This window comes from Ambystoma mexicanum, chromosome 1p, assembly GCF_040938575.1.
Source record: "Ambystoma mexicanum isolate Mex_15411 chromosome 1p, UKY_AmexF1_1, whole genome shotgun sequence".
Classification (NCBI taxonomy): domain Eukaryota; kingdom Metazoa; phylum Chordata; class Amphibia; order Caudata; family Ambystomatidae; genus Ambystoma; species Ambystoma mexicanum.
In genome coordinates, this window is record NC_090921.1 from 124,510,594 (window position 1) to 124,528,129 (window position 17,536).

General features: G+C 45.0%; 1 protein-coding gene across 2 annotated transcripts in view; it reads left to right on the forward strand.

Annotated features, from left to right (window-relative positions):
* TFR2 (transferrin receptor 2) overlaps nt 1-17,536 on the forward strand; it is a 281,463-nt gene that overhangs the window by 222,082 nt on the left and 41,845 nt on the right. For both annotated transcript variants that reach the window (XM_069644858.1, XM_069644850.1), the window contains 2 exons: nt 2,576-2,715; nt 3,960-4,138. In XM_069644858.1, coding sequence (XP_069500959.1) covers nt 2,576-2,715; nt 3,960-4,138 — 319 coding nt within the window. The remainder of the gene's footprint in view (nt 1-2,575; nt 2,716-3,959; nt 4,139-17,536) is intronic.

A 17,536-nucleotide genomic window follows, 5' to 3' on the forward strand; every position in this document is an offset into this window, starting at 1 on the left:
TTGTCCATCATGTACAATGATGAAAGCTAATGACCCAATTTCCTGACATTCTCTTTTCTTTTCTTCCAAACTAAATCTAGGGAATTTTTGTTGTGTTAAAAATCCAGACCAATGGTGCTGCCTGTCCCACCTAGAGGAAGCTGGTCCTTTATTTAGTTATTTATTTGTGCATTTGTAATGCATACTAAATCCGTAAGCATCAAGCTGCAGCTTGTGGTGGAAAGTTGGACAAACATGAGGCAGAGGAGACAAGACATTTAGCAGGTATAGGACAAGTTACTCAGTAAAGAGTCAAAAGGTAAATTAGGTGAAGAGCCAAGTTTCCAGAGATCTTAGGAAGATCAGGTATGATTGGTCTACACTCAGTGTGGGGGGGAGAGAGTTCCCCAGTTTCCCTGCAATGACTGGGAAGCTGAAACCGCCAGCTCTGGATAGTCTAAATTTGGGCGTGATGAGTCTGTTTGCATATGCCGTTCTGGTCGGTCTGGTGGACATCACTCTTCCAAATTCCTGAGCAACGTAGGGAGGGGGGGGGATCTTAGAGAGGAACCTGTGGGTGATTGACAGTGTTTTGAATATGATTCTTTCTTGTATTGGGAGCAAGTGTGCCCTTCATCTTGCATCAGTGATGTGGTATCATTTTGGGATGTTAAACACTGATCTGAGGGCATTATGTTTTAGCTTGCAGTTTGTGAATGCTATGCTTGGCGGTGCCTGTGAATAGGGCGTTGTAGTAGTCAAGTCTTGCACCTGTGATGGCCAGGCTATGGTGAGCCAGCTGTCAGCAGACAGGAATGGCCTGCAGGCTTTAATAAGTTTGGTGGTATAGGCCGCTAAGGAAGAGATAACATTGGCTTGGCATGTGAGCGAGAGAGAGGCATATAGGTGGAATCCTAGAGGTTTTATTGATTGGGAGACTGTGATGTTATTTCCCTCAATGGAAAAGGAAGCGTATTGTTGGTTGAGGGTTCTTCCAGAAGTCATCTCAAGATGGTTATATGAGATGCTGTTCAGGGAGTTTACAACTAATCATAACCTTGGTGTTCAAACTATCCTTTCCCATCATTCTGAACCAAGGCAACTACAGTTTATTCCCCCCAAAAGACCAAAATGGAGTAACTATCATCATTAAAACTCCCTAAGCTACTACAAGCTGCGTCCAGGTCTTCACCGTAATCACTGTCCAGGCCACTATCTATCCTAGGCAATTCCCCTGCACTTGCGCAATCTCAATGTCACCTGGCCTAGTAAGATCGCTCTCTCTGTCTTCCTTCTGTTCCCCCTCCCTTGCCTCGTCGCGCCTTGAAACACCTGTGCATAGGCGCATTATAAATGCCATATCATATCAATAATAAGCAATGCAGGCCTAACAAACTGCTGGTGCGGCTTCAGTGTAAGGTCAGACCCCTCCATCCACAATTACTCCCAGCAAGCGGAGTTTGGTTCTGCAGCTTCAGGCAGAGGGACTGGCTGTCCACATTCTTGCACAGCGTAGACAGCAGACTTCTTGTTCTAGTGCTATATGCATAGGGTTAAGGATTTCAATCAGGCGATACACTCTGCTCTCGGCCTAGTGTACAACGCAATGGAAAAACTTATTTGATATATAGATCAAATTATTTGAAAGATGTACCACTCTTATCACACCCCTTACTTAAAAATACCCCGGGTCACGCTGGGCCAGGAATCAGGCTGGTTTGTAAAAGGTATTATTTATTTATTTATTTGAGCTCAAAATCACAATATATATTTGAATAGGTAAACAACAATCACCCATGGGGTGACAGAACACTGAATAATATCTTTAATACACTAGGAATAAGTAATGAGCAAAACAAATGCAGCACAGAAAATAATACTTTTGTGTTGGTTTCAGATCAGATAGCAGTATGGTTAGAAATTCCCCCTGCAACACCCCTCCACCCACCAATAAGCAGATTTAAATAAATGTGAGGAGATAACAGGTTTTCAGAACTAGTACAGATCAAACAGTGTCTCACTTCCTCCTTCCCCTCTTACACAGAAAGAGAAAAACGAAGTGGGCTTTTCAACTGTCAGAATGACTTTTAAAAGGTGCTGAGCCAGAACTCTAAATGTGTGGAAAAATGCTTAATTTATTCTAAGTTCCTATGGGAGCCGCTTTGAACAGTTGCACACAATCACCAGCAATAATTTAGTCCAAAGAAAACATTTGATCTTAAAGTCCAGGTCGAAAACAAATGGAAGCTATTTCACACGTGTAAACATTTCTCAAAATGGGAATTTGCTGCAAACTTTTCCATGCGCGATATTCACGATAGCGGGAGAATCGCAGAGTTATAGAGGTTTTAGTAAAGGTCATTTTTGAGGGATAGGCACGAGAATGGAAAGAGGCTTCAGTTTTAAAATCAGAAAAATATTATATTACCCAGCAAGATATGTGCAACGTATGTGCCAGGTTGAGGTTGCGCCGGGCTGTGTGGTATGGAGTTGATGACTCATGTGCATGTTGGGTGGATGAATCATCAAACAACCTTACAACCTGAAGGATTCCTGCTTTCTAATGTATACATCTTTTTCTGTTCTGTATCTGCAGGTCCATATGGGGACTGGAGACCCCTACACCCCCGGCTTTCCATCGTTTAATCACACTCAGTTCCCTCCGATCTTGTCCTCTGGTCTCCCGAAGATCCCTGCACAGCCAATCAGTGCCACAACTGCCTACAAGCTGATGAAGTAAGACCAAGGCATCCTCTCTCCCCACCAGCTGAAATATATTCCAGTTACAATGAGACAATGTACGCCAGAAAGATGCCACTTCATACATATGTATTAAACCCAATCATGATATACTGACCCCCTCCTATTGGGAAATTGCCAGCAAAGGTTTTCAATTAATGAGGCAATATTGTCCAAGGCGGCGTGCCCAACTTGTCACCTGAGTTAAGGGCCATAGTGAAGCGAGGGTCCCTTAACTCAGGCTGTGGTGCAGTTACAGGCCTGGTCAGCCTGCTGCCAAGGGCAATATCGCCATTAGCCCACACGTAGCTCATACGTGGGTACCTAGAACAAGATGTTTTAAAAATCAGACCTTACACTGAGGTTCCTCAAGCCGATGCACTGATAAAGGCCTTGGTTCTCATTACATGTTTGGTGGTATTCCCTGGTGAATCCGGCGGGATACCACCAAACGGTATTACAGTTACCGGCATTTGGGCTGATGGAATTACCACCAGATTACAAGTGTTGGTAGGAGCGGTAAATCCCCTTTCCATGGAGTATTTCAATGGGGGGATATTCCAGCATTACCGGCAGTTTTTGCCAGTAAGGGGCCTGGCTTACTTCCATCTCTTGGCTATAGATAAATCAGGCCCCTTACCGGCAAACTCGTAGTTGGCCGGCGCAGTAACGTGCCGGTACACGGTATTACTGGCACATTAAAACTGCACCGGCTAATTTGGAATGAGTCCCCTTTTCTTTATCGATGAATAGGAAGTCATCAATGAAGAAAAGGGACATTAGAAGTACAGTGTGGCTTAAGGAACAGCTGTGTAAGGTCTGTTTTATTCTGCTAAATCTAAAGAATCCTTCGCACCTGTGTGTGAGCTACACAGATGCTGGGGGAGGGGGAGAGTCAGGGAATAGGAGCGCCGGCCGACCTGCTCAGGCTTATACCAGTGAATTCAGCCCGTGTTCCGAACATCCTGATAGGCTAGACCCGCCATCAAGGTATAATGCTAGTTATGTTGCATTCCCGAGGCTCTCCCTCTTTCTTCTATGTCAGTCTTACTGACAGAAGACAGATTTGACCCAGGCATTCTCTGCGATGAATGCACAAGGCTTCTCTTGTGAACCAGTTATGGTATTGTTGGCTACATTTGACTCTGACATGGAAACATCAAACTCAAAGGATAATGTTCAGTGGTTGTGGCGCCATACATCCTCCATACGTCTAAATAGTTCTGATTGTCCCTTCCCAGCATGATGACCGGTCCAGATGCTCCCCTCGACTGGATTGGGAACCTCTTGCCCAGCCGATACCGTTTGGGTACAAACTTCACTGGCCCTAACAGGCAGCTTCAGCTCACGGTCAATAACATACAAGGATCCATCCAGATCGACAACATCTTCGGCTGCATCGAAGGCAGGTTTGAGAAAGGTGAGTTACACTATTTATTTATTTGCATTTATATAGCGCTCCCACAGCCCGGGGGCATCAAGGCGCTGTTACAAGAAAATGGCTTAGTTACAATACATGGATAGGCGACTAGGTTACATTAGCCCACAAGATAACATGGCTTAGTTACATTACTTAGATAGGTGGCTAGGTTACATTAGTCCTTACCTGGGTTTAGATATGCAGGATTGGTTACATGTGTGATACTGCAGCAGGGTTACATGTGAGCTCAGGGCTGTCAGAAGAAGGGGAGGCCCGGGGCAAAACATTTGGTGAGACCCCCTTACAATTGTTTTCACTAAGCCAGCGGCGGCACACCCACAAACAGGAGACTCGAGAAATCTACCCTTGAGCTTTTGTGCAGGATCCCAAATGTATTACTACAACTCCAAATCAAGTACGGCAAAGTTAGATTTCTCTACTGAAGAAAGGTTCATGTCAGACTAACTTTTTTATCATATGAATAAATATATATAAGATGGCATGAGCTCTCCACTGCGCCACCTCCAATTCTCTGAGGGTCAGTCACTTTTCCAAGCAAAGAGTTGAGGGCAGATCTCTTTCTTCGGCTGGGGCCTCCCTCTGGAAACAGCCTCCCTGCCTCGCTGAAACTTGTGGAGAACCATCTCCGGTTCCGGAAGCACCTCAAGACCTGTCTCTTTGCTTCTGCCTTCTCTCTTCCTCTCCCTTGCTGATCACCAGCCTGATCCATGCACTGGTCACCTGGTCAAGCTCTGAATTTGGGCCCAGGTCCCTGCCTGTCCTGTTGCAATCCCGTACTGCCTCTTGGCTTCCCTGCACTTGTGGTCTGTATCTGTAACCCTACAGTCCCCGCTCATGCTCTTATTCTCCACCCGTTGGCTGCACTTATGAGTACCCACACTTGCCACCCATTGGCTGCACTCTTGTTTCTCCTTTGTTACTGCACTTCTGAATCCTACCCCACCCTCGGCACTTCTCCCCTCCCCCCTTGACTGCTCTTGCGCGATCTGAATGACACAAGGCCTATTAAGAGCTGCGTTTTGTCCTACTCATTTGTTTCTCCCTCCTTGCCTTGTCGCGCCTAGAAACACTTGTGTACAGGCACGTTATAAATGCCATATCATATCATTAAGGAGCACCCAGCCCCTGTGTGCGCATTAAAACACACATCATACACAGTGACAAATGATGTACAGTGGAGGCTGGCACATTTCTGAACTTAAGAGGCTTAAATGTTTGTGCCAATTAGGCAGGATCAACAGAGCACAGCGAGGGGGCCCAAACCAAACAAGGGTTGCTTGAGAGGGGTTCTCACTCCCAAGAAAATGTTTGAAACATTGGGTTAAAAGTATGCATTTTACAGCACTTTCTTTGCAAAATTGGGTAGAAATCCATACAGTTTGCAATTGGCTTTGTATGGAAGCACATGGAAATTCCCAATAGTTACAAAACACAAATTGTGCATAGGAACATTTTCCAATACATTTCATGCCGCCTTTCCACGCGAGATATGCTAGTATAAAAATATATTCATGCTGGTTGTTCTAATCATGTTGATGCAGGCTGCATCAATATATGCCATTATTACCATGTAAGGACTCCCAGCCAGTAAAAATGCCATGCCACAGAAAGTATATCCAGGCTGACTGTGTACCATAAGTGTTATTACTGAGTGGATTGGCCTACATTCAATGTGGGCCAATTTAGCCAAGTAGTATGTTTGCTTTAACCTTGATGCATAGTCCTGTGCATCAAGGGTAAAGCAAAAAGAGCATTGGCAATGCTAACAGTTTGGGCATTCGTGTAGGCATGGGAAAGGCACTTCTGTATTGATATTAGCTGGCTATTGATAGTGCCAGTGCAAAATGGTTTGAGTACCTGAGCAGCTAATAGCAGTGCCTGGTAAATGCCTAATACTTATACACAAGCCAAAACTGTTGGCTTTGCCAATGCTTATTTTTAAAAGAACTTCAGTGAAAGACACGCAGGGTGTTTTTAAATTGAGTGGCCAAAGGCAGACCTGATTAAGACATTTTATTACACCAGTTACATGTTTACAACTCCAATGAAGTCATGAATTCTCAGAAGACTCTTTTGAGGAACCACTTGCAGGCACATTGAGGGCAACGTTTGATGCCAAGGCATGTTTAAAGCTAGCTCAAAGAGTTCCACTGAGGAGGTGTTTTGGGTCGGGAGGGCAGGAACTGGGTGAGAATTGCCATAGGGATTAGCATAGCCATGAGAAGTCATTTCACTGTTAGCACCTGCATTCATACCCATACATTTTTAGGTAATTGAAATCGTGATGTGGGGTTATCACTTGCATGCTAGGGGAGTGATTAGAAGGGAAGTGGTGACATGAGACATCTCATTCTCACAGCAGTCTTAAGTGTGACATTTCAGAAATGAAGGCAAGAGGTCGATGCTTGTAACATTGAAGCTTCACCAGAATAGACTCATTTGAAATGTGGAAAGATGTTAGGTGCCCCCACACAAGGAAGTTTGCCTCTTCCTCACAGCCTCTGACGTTAGCGCTTCTACCAACATTTGAAGTGTTATTCCCCTTTCCCCCTAACATTTTAGCCTAGCTGCACCTCTGGTGCCATGAACCCACCCCTTAATGAAGTGGCCCCCAGGGTGGCTACATTTAGGGGTGGTGCTGAACACACACTCACAAAAAACAATTTCACCCATGCATTCATCTACCAGTTACACAACTCCATACAAGCATGTATACATAAAACTAAACACAGCATTTACACAAACACCAACATGCACACATGCATTCATACATACACATATACATACTAATTTAATGTAAATACATTTATACACTTTTAATTTAAAATAAAAAACACTTACCTTTCCTCCATGCACCCTTAAAAAGCACCCACGCAGCCGACACGTAGACATGCTGCCTGACAAGAGAGAACTCCTCTCCCATCAGTCAGCATGATCACGCTGACAACATGAACACACTGGCTGACAGGAAAGGAGTCCTCTCATATCAGTCCGCGTGGTCACGCTGAGCAACGTGAACACACTGACTGACAAGAGTGACCTCCTCTCCCATCAGTAAGTGTGTTCACGCTGAGCAACGTGAACACACTGACTGACAAGAGAGAACTCTTCTCCCATCAGTCAGCGTGGTCACGCTGAGCAACGTGAACACACTGACTGACAAGAGAGAACCCCCTCTCCCATCAGTCAGCGTGGTCACGCTGAGCAACGTGAACACACTGACAAGAGAGAACTCCTCTCCCATCAGTTAGCGTGATCACGCTGACAACATTAACGCACTGACTGACAGGAGAGGAGTGGTCATGCTGAGCAACGTGAACACACTGACTGACAAGAGAGAACTCCTCTCCCATCAGTCAGCGTGGTCACGCTGAGCAACGTGAATACACTGACTGACAAGAGAGAACTCCTCTCCCATCCGTCAGCGTGATCACGCTGACAAAATGAACATACTGACAAGAGAGAACTCCTCTCCCATCAGTCAGTGTGGTCACGCTGAGCAACGTGAACACACTGACAAGAGAACTCCTCTCCCATCAGTTAGCGTGAACACACTGACAACATGAACGCACTGACTGACAAGAGAGAACTCCTCTCCCATCAGTCAGCGTGGTCACGCTGAGCAACGTGAACACACTGACTGACAAGAGAGAACTCCTCTCCCATCAGTCAGTGTGATCATGCTGACAACATGAACACACTGACTGACAGGAGAGGAGTCCTCTCCTGTCAGTCAGTGTGATCATGCTGACAACATGAACACACTGATTGACAAGAGAGAACTCCTCTCCTGTCAGTCAGTGTGGTCACGCTGAGCAACATGAACACACTTACTGACAGGAGAGAGGTCCTCTCTTGTCATTCAGCTTGTCCACGTTGTCAGCTGAATGACAGGAGGCAGCAGAGCCCACTTCTGAGCCCTGCTATCTCCCATTATTTTGCTGTTTGTTGCGGAGCCAAACGGCTTCACAAGAAACAGCAAAATCATTGCAGGGGCAGCACAGTCCCCGGTGTGATTAAAGGACACGGGAGACTGTGCTACCTTCCACTTAGGAGAGAGGGCCGCAAGTCCCCCAGCAAGCGCGAGCCCCGTGGCAGTTTGCCCCCCCCTGCATCCCCTCATGACGGCCCTGTGTGAGCTGCATATCATGATTCAGTGTCAATAGGATACAGTTGTTTGATTCGGGACATACATAGTTCAGAGTCAATCGGGTACATTTGTTTGACATTAGATATAAAGCGGTGGCTGGGTAAGGGCCTTAGAGGCGTGTGTGTGAAGTTTTAAGCAAACAGTCTGGTTTTGAATGCTTTGCGGAAGGCGAGATGGGAAGGTTCAGCTCTGAGGGCACGTGGCAGGGAGTTCCAATGCCTGGAGCCAATGAAGGGGAAGCTAGCACCCCCACCTCTGGCACATTTAACTCTGGGAACAGGCAGTAGATTGGCGTATGTGTTCTTGTGGGCCTGGATGCGCGAGGAATAATGACTCTGTGAGAGAGGTAGAGAGGTGCTGTATGATGGATGCATTTGTGCGTGACGGCTAGTGTTTTGAAAAGGATTCGCTGGCAGACAGGCAGGCAGTGCCCTTGCTGTCTGGCTGCTGAGATGTGTTCTCTTTTGGGGATGCCCAAAGCAGCACGAAGGGCATTATTTTGAATAGTTTGTAGTTTGTCCAGATTTTTAGCTGAGGTTCCCGTGAAGAGCACATTACAATAGTGCAGCCTTGGGCTCTAGCAATTGTCAGGCAGTTTGTGGTGGAGAGGAACAGTCTGGTGGTGTTGAGGTGTTTAGAGTAGTAAGCTGCAGAGGTAGCGATTGTGCTTACTTGTCTAGACATAGTTAGGTTGGCATCTAAGTAGACTCCCAGTGTTTTGACTGATTTGGAGACTGGGATGGTAGTGTTGTCGATGGTGAAGGATAGGTACTGGTCATCAAGTTTGATGTGTGAGTCAGTGGGGGCTGACAATAATAGGTCAGTCTAATTCCCGTTCAGACAAAGCCAGTTTTCAGCCATCCATGTATGGATGGTGGCGTGGATGGAGTTAAGGGTTTTGGAGTCAGCCTCGTAGTTACCGAACAAAGGAATGAGGACTTCAGTATCGTTGGCATAGTTCTTTAGTATACATGATGCTGAGCAAGTGAAGTATGTTGCATAGAGAGATGGTGAAAATGTTATATAGCATGGGGGACAGGCAAGAGCCCTGTGCGACTCCAAATAAGATGGCGTCTGGAGTTGCGGCTGCTTGGCCTGAGAAGACATGCATAGCTCTTCCTTGAAGGAAGGAGGCGATCCGTGTGATTGCATTAGGTGAGAAGAAGGATGAAGCAGAGAGGTGTTGACATAGTAGTTTATGATCCACCAGGTCAAATGCTGCTGAGGGGTCTAGGAGGAGGAGTAGGGCAGGTTTGCCTGTGTCTCTGAAATCGGCAATTTGGTTTTTAAGGTCCAGTAGGGCCGTCTCGGCTGGACTTGCAGGTAGGCTGCCTTGTCCAAAATGTAAAGTAGGAAGGGCACAGTGGTTATAGGCCTGTAGTTATTGGGATTGGATGGGTCAAGTGGAGGCTTTTTTAGAAGGGGGCGAACCCATGCTTCTTTTATGCTGGGAGGAACCGATCCTGATGCAAAGGAGGCGTTGATGAACGCGGTGATGAAGGGTATGAGCAGGTCTGCGCACTCCTTGATAAGGGAGGCTGGGCAGATATCACCTTTGCACATGGAGGGTAAATTGTTCTTCATGTTGGCGGCGACTTTAGTCTCATTGACATCTCCCGAGAAGAGTGTTGTGTTGGAGGCCTGCTGGTTGGGGGTGGGTGGGTGTCTGGGTGTCTGGGCAGGATTAGAGGGGTGTGGATGGAGTTGATTAGCTCTGATTTTGTTCTGAAGGCTGTCAAGCTTGTGAAGCATGGATGCTTGGATGTCAGCGCACCACACTTCATTTTGCTGGATGGCTTAGGGGGACGAGCCAGGAGTGTCTATCTCCCTGGAGATGGTAAATATGTCCTTCTAGTTGGATTTGGCATTGGCGACTCTTGTATTGAATGAGTTGGCCTTGGCGAGAATGATTGCTTTTTTGTATTCATTGGACAGTTTGTTGAATTCGAGTTGTCTGAGGCAAAATGGTTGGTTTGCCACTTCGATAGGGCTGTACGTTTTATATCGCGCAGGGCCGAGAGTTCCGGAGTGAACCATGTGTTGGAGTGTTTGGTGCGTTTGGCTTTGCCATCAGTTAGGGGGGCAATGGCATCAATTGCCTCCAAGAGAATGGTGTTGAGGGAGAGGGCGAGAGGATTAGGGTCTTTGGCGAACAGGGCTGATAGGGCTGGGCCACTGAGGTAAGAGGCTCACCTTTCTTTAGTGAGGAGGCATGCGCTTCTAATGGAGGAGGGGAAAGGCATGGTGATTGCTTTTTGGAGCTGCAGAGGGAAGACGATGAAGAGGCTGAGGTGGTGGTCAGTCCATGGGAGGAGAGAGTTGGCTGTGACAACTGGTGGGCAGTTGTGGTGGGCTATCCAGTCGATGGTGCTGCCTTTGTTATGGGTTGGATTAGATATGGAGTGTGTGAACCTAGTGTTTCCAGCGCCTTGGTAGGACTTTAGCTGGGGCATTGCTAGGATCATGTAGTCCAAGGTTAAGATCGCCTGTTAGAATGACTCCGGAAGAGGTTTTGAGGTTGTCTGATAGGAGGTGGGCGATGGTGGAGTGGAAGTCAGCTAAAGGACCAGGGGGTGCTGGGGGGCGGTGGACAATGTGCAGTGTGATAGTGCAGTTGTGTGAAGTGGTGAGTTTGAGGGTGAGTAGGTTGCAGTTACTTGTGATTGATTAGTCGATCTTTCTGATGGCAATTGAGTCTTTAGCTAAGAGGGCTACCCCACCTCCTTTAGAGATAGGGCGATCTTGTCGGAAGATGGTGTTACCCATGGGGAGTGCAAGGGCAGGGCCAGATGCTTCATGCAGCCAGGTTTCTGTAATAGTCCAGAGGTCAAGGTTGGGGGCGATGATCATGTTGTGTATGTCTACTGCGTAGGCTGGGAGGGAGCGGGCATTAATGAGGGCACAGTTAAAGGTGGGGAGGGAGTGGAGGGGTGCTGGAGTGGACATCGATATTGACCGGACTGAAGCACGTGGGAGCTGGCGGTGGGGTGCTGGAGTGGACATCGATATTGACTGGACTGAAGCACGTGGGCAGGATATTGGGCAGAGTAGATGAGGTGGTATTGTTAGTGTTTGTGGAAACAGCAGCATCCTTGTATGTGGGTGTATAACCACTCTTATTTCAGAGTCATTAAAAAACAATGCCCCACTACATTTCTAAGCTAGCTCCATGCCTTTCCGGGGCCATTCAATATGTGCCCTGTCAAATGCTGAGCAAATAAGTACTATGACCGACTATTTTTACAACATCTTCTGATCTGTGCAGGAGCCCGCAAGGAGATGGCAATATTCCTCTTGGTCCAAGGCTTATCTGCTTGAACATATAATGGGCGGTGGTCACCTTCCATGACCTATCTAGCCAACTAAGTGGGAAGATTTCCCAACCACAGCCTAAACATAGCAAGCATTGGCAGTGCCAATAGTTTGGGCGTTTACTGAAGTTATTTGCCTTTTGCATTTATAGGTACCAGCGTGCAAGGAGGAGGGGGCAAGTTTTCAAAGGAGGATGTGATAATGGAGGCCGTTGTGCAAGAGAATGATAAGAAAGGAGAATAGAGCAATAGCCCAATATGAAATAAATGCAGCTGGGAAATGGAAAGCCAGATGCGCCACTCGCTTCTTACAAAGCTGCTGATTGGATAAATATTGTTAGGGAACTTCTTAAGTGTTGTACATAGCACATATTCACATACAATTATCGTCTCGGGAGGATAGCTCAGGGGCAAAGTGCTCGCCTTGGTAGCAAGACAACACGGAGCAATGCAGGTTCGATCCCCGGGTCCGCGCTTAGAAACCACTGGGTTTTAAGCCCATTACAAATAACCAATCATATCATATCCCAACAATACCCGGTCAAACACCTACGGAGATTGTATTGTAGCGTTTCTAAATAATAGCGAAAGTGTCATCACTCCACAAAAACGTAGACTAATAAAGTGCTGCCAAGAAGTTTTTGGATGCTATTAAATCCCACGTTTGTAAGCGGGAGTACACAAGTATGCATCCCGATATGTGAAAGTTTAAATAACCGCGGCCCGGCTATTTCTGGGGATAATTATCTAAAATACGATCACTCTGGACGTGTGTATTGCTGAGCTACTACAGGTTGTACATGGCTGTTTCTAGCTGACGCAGGTCGTCTTGCCGAAATGTGCATGCCGCGTGCAGTGTGCCGTGCATGCACCACTCCTTGGGCATATGAGGCTCCTGGGTAATACACTGCTTCAGCTGGCATCTGGTGGCAGCAGTGGACATGTCAGGCTGAATTTGAGATTATAAATCTGTATTTGCTACAGGGCTTATGAGTGCACCTGGGCATGAGATGTCGTGCCCAGCGCCGCAATATACGCTACGACGTTCATTCCTTGCCCGTTTTGTTTTTCGCATTACTTTTTGCTGAAAATGTTTGGCTGAAAAAAACATTGAAAAATACCGGGTGAGGCGCATATAAGGGGTTGGATCGGGTGGTGTATAGGGAATAAATAATAGAGGAGGGTGAGTTTGGGGGGACCACCACCAAATAAATAAAAATAATTGATGATTTTGTTCGGCAAAACAATTTTAGAAAAAAAAACCTTGTTAAAAAAAGACTGCCGCTGCATATATGGGCGTTTATCTGACACGTGACAGCAGTATATGGACAGGTGATGTTGCATCTTAGTATGTGATGCTATGAGTAGGCCTGTGAAACTGTGAGGTGGTATACAGTGTGATGGGCGTAGCTGAACATATGAGGTTACGCGTGACCATTTAACTGTACATGGGCAAATGACATTGCACACTGCGCTAACTTCATATATGATATGATAGGTTATTTATAAGGCGCTTAGGACCCGGGGTTCGAACCTGTGCCGCTCCGTGTCCTCTTGCTTCCAAGGGGTGCGCGTTGCCCCTGAGCTATCCTCCCGAGACGAATGTGTGGACTGTGGCATTCGTGTCTGTATTTGAGAAATGATCGCTGTAACTGTCCTGGCCATATGGGGCTTTGCCTGTAATAATGACGGCTTCTAGTCCCCTGGGGCTTCAGTTGGAATGCAAAAGTAAAACCTGGGGTGTAAGGTTGCAACTTTCACATGTTCATAAGACATGGGCATTTGAGGGGTGCACATGGCATATGAAGGCGTTTAATGGGAGTGCACAACTCTACCAAGGCATGCGCTGCATGGTGGTCAGTCAAAATGTCGAAAATAAAATGTAGAATGACAATAATGTTGAAAAATAAATGTAGAAAAAAAAATGTCTAATTCCCTTTTTTTTATTTTATATTTATTTTGGGGTCCGGGAATAAAAAAAAATAGGTAAAACACAAAAAAAAGAAAAAAAAAAGGGGGTTGGGTGGAACCCCCCCATTTTGAATAAAAAACGTCATAAAATAAAATTTGACATTTTATTTTCTACATTTATTTTTCGACATTTTGACTTTCTACATTTTGCCTTTCTACATTATCACTATAAACAGCGCTGCATTTATCTGGTTTCTGACTCACACCTCTGCATATGACGGGTATAGCTGGACATATAAAGCTTCAGCCTATGAGGATGTGCCTGGTTAAACGTAGACCTACCAGCCTTCGCGGTGCCTGTGTTAGAGACGTCAGCGCGAATAAGAAGGTTTAATTATCCGAGGTACAACATGTGTAGGTCAGGAATGTTGGCCAGAGCAGATCTAACACACTGTTCGCATGTCAGAGGCTGTATGTGTGTCCCGGTAAACCAGTGAGTGAGAGCCAGGTGACTGGGAGAGTAAAATTGTCAAAACATACAGCTGTGTACAGTACAGTAACTCATTAAACTAGCTCATTTCCCTGAAGGCCAGTATGACCCCCGGGTTGACAAGAAGATCACGCAGTCGTGTCCTTATTACTTATGGTGACCAGATTTTCAAGAGAAAAAACAGGGCCAGCCAGCAGCAAAAAAGGACTCCCCACCCCCTAACCGGGCATCCCCGCCATACCCCCATCCCCACAGTATAGGCATAGGCTTTGAGTGTTGATAAAAGCACGTAAATATCACGCACGATACTGATTGAATTAGGTTTTTTAATGTTATATTTGTACAATGAACTTGACTGTTATTGGTATTTGGTGTCAAAATGTTGAGCATCTCAACTATAAAACACACTAAATAAGAATAACAAAGGTGCCTTTGCTCTGTTGGACATCACATATCTTGCTATGCACTTTCCTCTCAGCCTGTGTCTGTGGTGCAAGCGGTTAATGTTGAGGCTTGTACCTACAACGTTGGGGGCTCAAACCCATTCTAAGATGACAACATTCTTAACATCTAAAAGTATAGGGTGTGTAGTAATACTGCGCCAAGGACACTATGTTCTAATATTCAAGTCTTAGAATTAGTTGTATCACCGCAATATCTTTGAGTGTTCAAAAAACAGCCATCAGGATGTATGAATGGAGATTTATTGTGATCACAGCCGACACGTGTTTCGACCAATCGTTCGTCCTCAAGACAATAACTGATAGGGATAAAGCCCTTACGGCATATATTGCACATGTGCCAATTCCTAGATAGTACCTATTAGGTGCTCTATGAATGCCCCAATGTGGCGAAGAAACAATATCTTAAATCAGTCATGTGATCAAGTAGGTGAGTCAATAAAATGTATCAATGCCTAGGAGGTTCTCAGCTGCTGCAAGACGGATTCATCCCTTCCTTGTTCATTTTCTAGGTATTGATACCTTTTATTGATAAAAAATGACGCGTGCACGCACGTATGCAGCCGGCACAGCAACCCTATGCGCTCATTGTAAGAAGCACCTTAAAATCAAAACAGGGAAAAAAAAAAAGCTGCGGCGAAGAACGTTGACCCTGAGACATTGTGCGCCCCGAGACCTATGGGTGTGGTGCGTTATAAAAATTAAAATAAATAAATAAATTTTAAAAGCCCTGGTCGGCAGCTGAGGAAGTGTGAAGCATCGAATCTTACCGACCCAGTAACAGGCATCCCAACACACTGTGCAATGCTCCTCTGCGCCACAGCACTCTCCGTGCGCTCGACTCCCGTACACCCCATAACTAATTCTCATGCTGTGCAGCGTAGCCCTTTTGGAAAACAGCGTTCTCGCATAGCAAACACACCGGAAATAACGCAAACCAAATGTCTTATTTGGGAAATATGGTGCTTTCACAACATACACACACACACAGCACTTCTCTGCTGGGTGCAGCGGCCATAGCTCGTTGCCCAGGCCAACACATATCACTGGAAAGTGCCAGAGCACATAAGCATCTCGGCAAACCCCTGGAATGTTTAAAATCATGCTCGTGGGCTGGCCCACCCATCACTGCACTTTCCTAATAGCTCGCTCCTAATGTATTTTAAATCACTTGCAGGGTTTTTTGTTGTTCAAACTACACCGCTTTACATGTAAACGCGCTACTCTCTGTTGTGGCTCAATAGTGTGTGGAATGTGGGCAAGGGAAGCCTGGAGAATGGAATGGGAATGTGGGGCTGGTGAGAGCTGGAAGGCAGTTAAGATGAGACGTTAAAAGAAGTAAGACCTACTTGGTGTCTAGTAGTCATTATTGGTATTAAGGATTATTCATATGAAACTAGAGTCACAACACTCTCCTGTCAGCCGCTCTGACAATTTCCGGTCATCAGCACGGGTAATTTCCTCAAGCCGCTCCAACGGCACCTAGCTTCAATTAGTGGCACACCTACACCCGATGCAAATACCAAAGCACTTGATCTGTAAAAAACGCCCTGCCGCGCGGGTACCTCCTGCATGTCGTACCAACGGCTGCAGATCTTTCTGTTACCGGCACCTTAATCGGTAGCAACTATCACGAATCGAAGTGCCATCTGCTGGGGAAAGCCGCGGAGTACTCTACTTTAAGTTTTTCCCATTTTTTGTTATTTAAATTGATAATTAAACCATTAGTGTTAGAGAACTGATAGAAAGCTGTGAGGCCATGTTGTAAACCTATCTCAGTTTGATCGAGAACAACAATAGTCTACATATGATAGCCAAGATATGGGTTGTTGCTTCACACGAGGAGGATGTTTTGCACATTTCTTAGAAACATTTTCTAAATCAGCAATATAAATATTAAAAAGAACTGGAGCTGATGTGCATCCTTGTTTCAACCCATAGTTAACACAAATAGAGTTACTAAAGGGACCATCTTGGTTAGTTCTTATTTCTACCATGGTATTAGAATAAAAAGCTTCTATAAAATATCCAATTTGGGGATGCAGTGCCCAGTCTTCAATTTTTTTCAATAGTTTATGGCGATTAACTGTGTCAAACGCTTTAGTAAAATCAATAAAACAGATAAAAAGTGATTTTGTCTTACTACTCAGAGTTGCCCGAATAAAGTACATCAGCATCCAGAGACTAGTTATAGTACTAAAGCCTTTCCTAAAACCCATTTGTTGATTTCTTTTTAAATAAATTCTTTCTTTATCCATAAATTAACATATCTCAATAGTAATAGTGAGAAAATCTTTGCACTCGAGCCGATCATTGCTAATAAGCGATAGTTTGCAGGACAATCTCGCAGGCCCTTTTTATAAATTGGGATCATGATCGAATGGCACCAACTTTCAGATAAGTTACCTGTTTTTACGATTTACAGGCCTACATTCTAGGTTCTTTGTTAAATAGGGCAGTAGGGAGTCTACCTGGTCCTGGGGCTCTAGATATTCAGAATGACAGTTTCAATATCATTCTCTGTAAATGTAGAAACTTTTTTCACAAATGTCCTGATAATCATTAACAATGTCAGGTGTATTATCTCTGTAGTACAGATTCAAAATATAACTCTCCCATTTATCATTAGATACTGGATTAATCTTGCGTTTGCCAAGCAAAGGTGTGTTATATTTATTATAAATATGCCAGCATTTACGAGAGTCAGTGGCCTGCAGGGCCTTATACATAGTTTGCCAATGAATTGACATCATGGAACCTTTATGAATTCTCATCCAATTTTTAAACTTAACTTTCAGTTTCTTAATGACATCTTGTCATAGCTCTTTAAAGTGACTTTTGGTCCATCTGATATCATATTACAGTTCTTTTCTTTTTTGTATAACTACCAGATCATACATCTTATTTTGAGTGTTACCCTTAAATTTCCTTTTTTTAACTTTCTAATGAGATAAAGTAATCATAATTTGATTGGACAATAATACCGTACTGTTTTAGATCAGTGAAATTTGGCAAATCATTGTTGAGTAAAAGATTCATAATGGAATCATTACA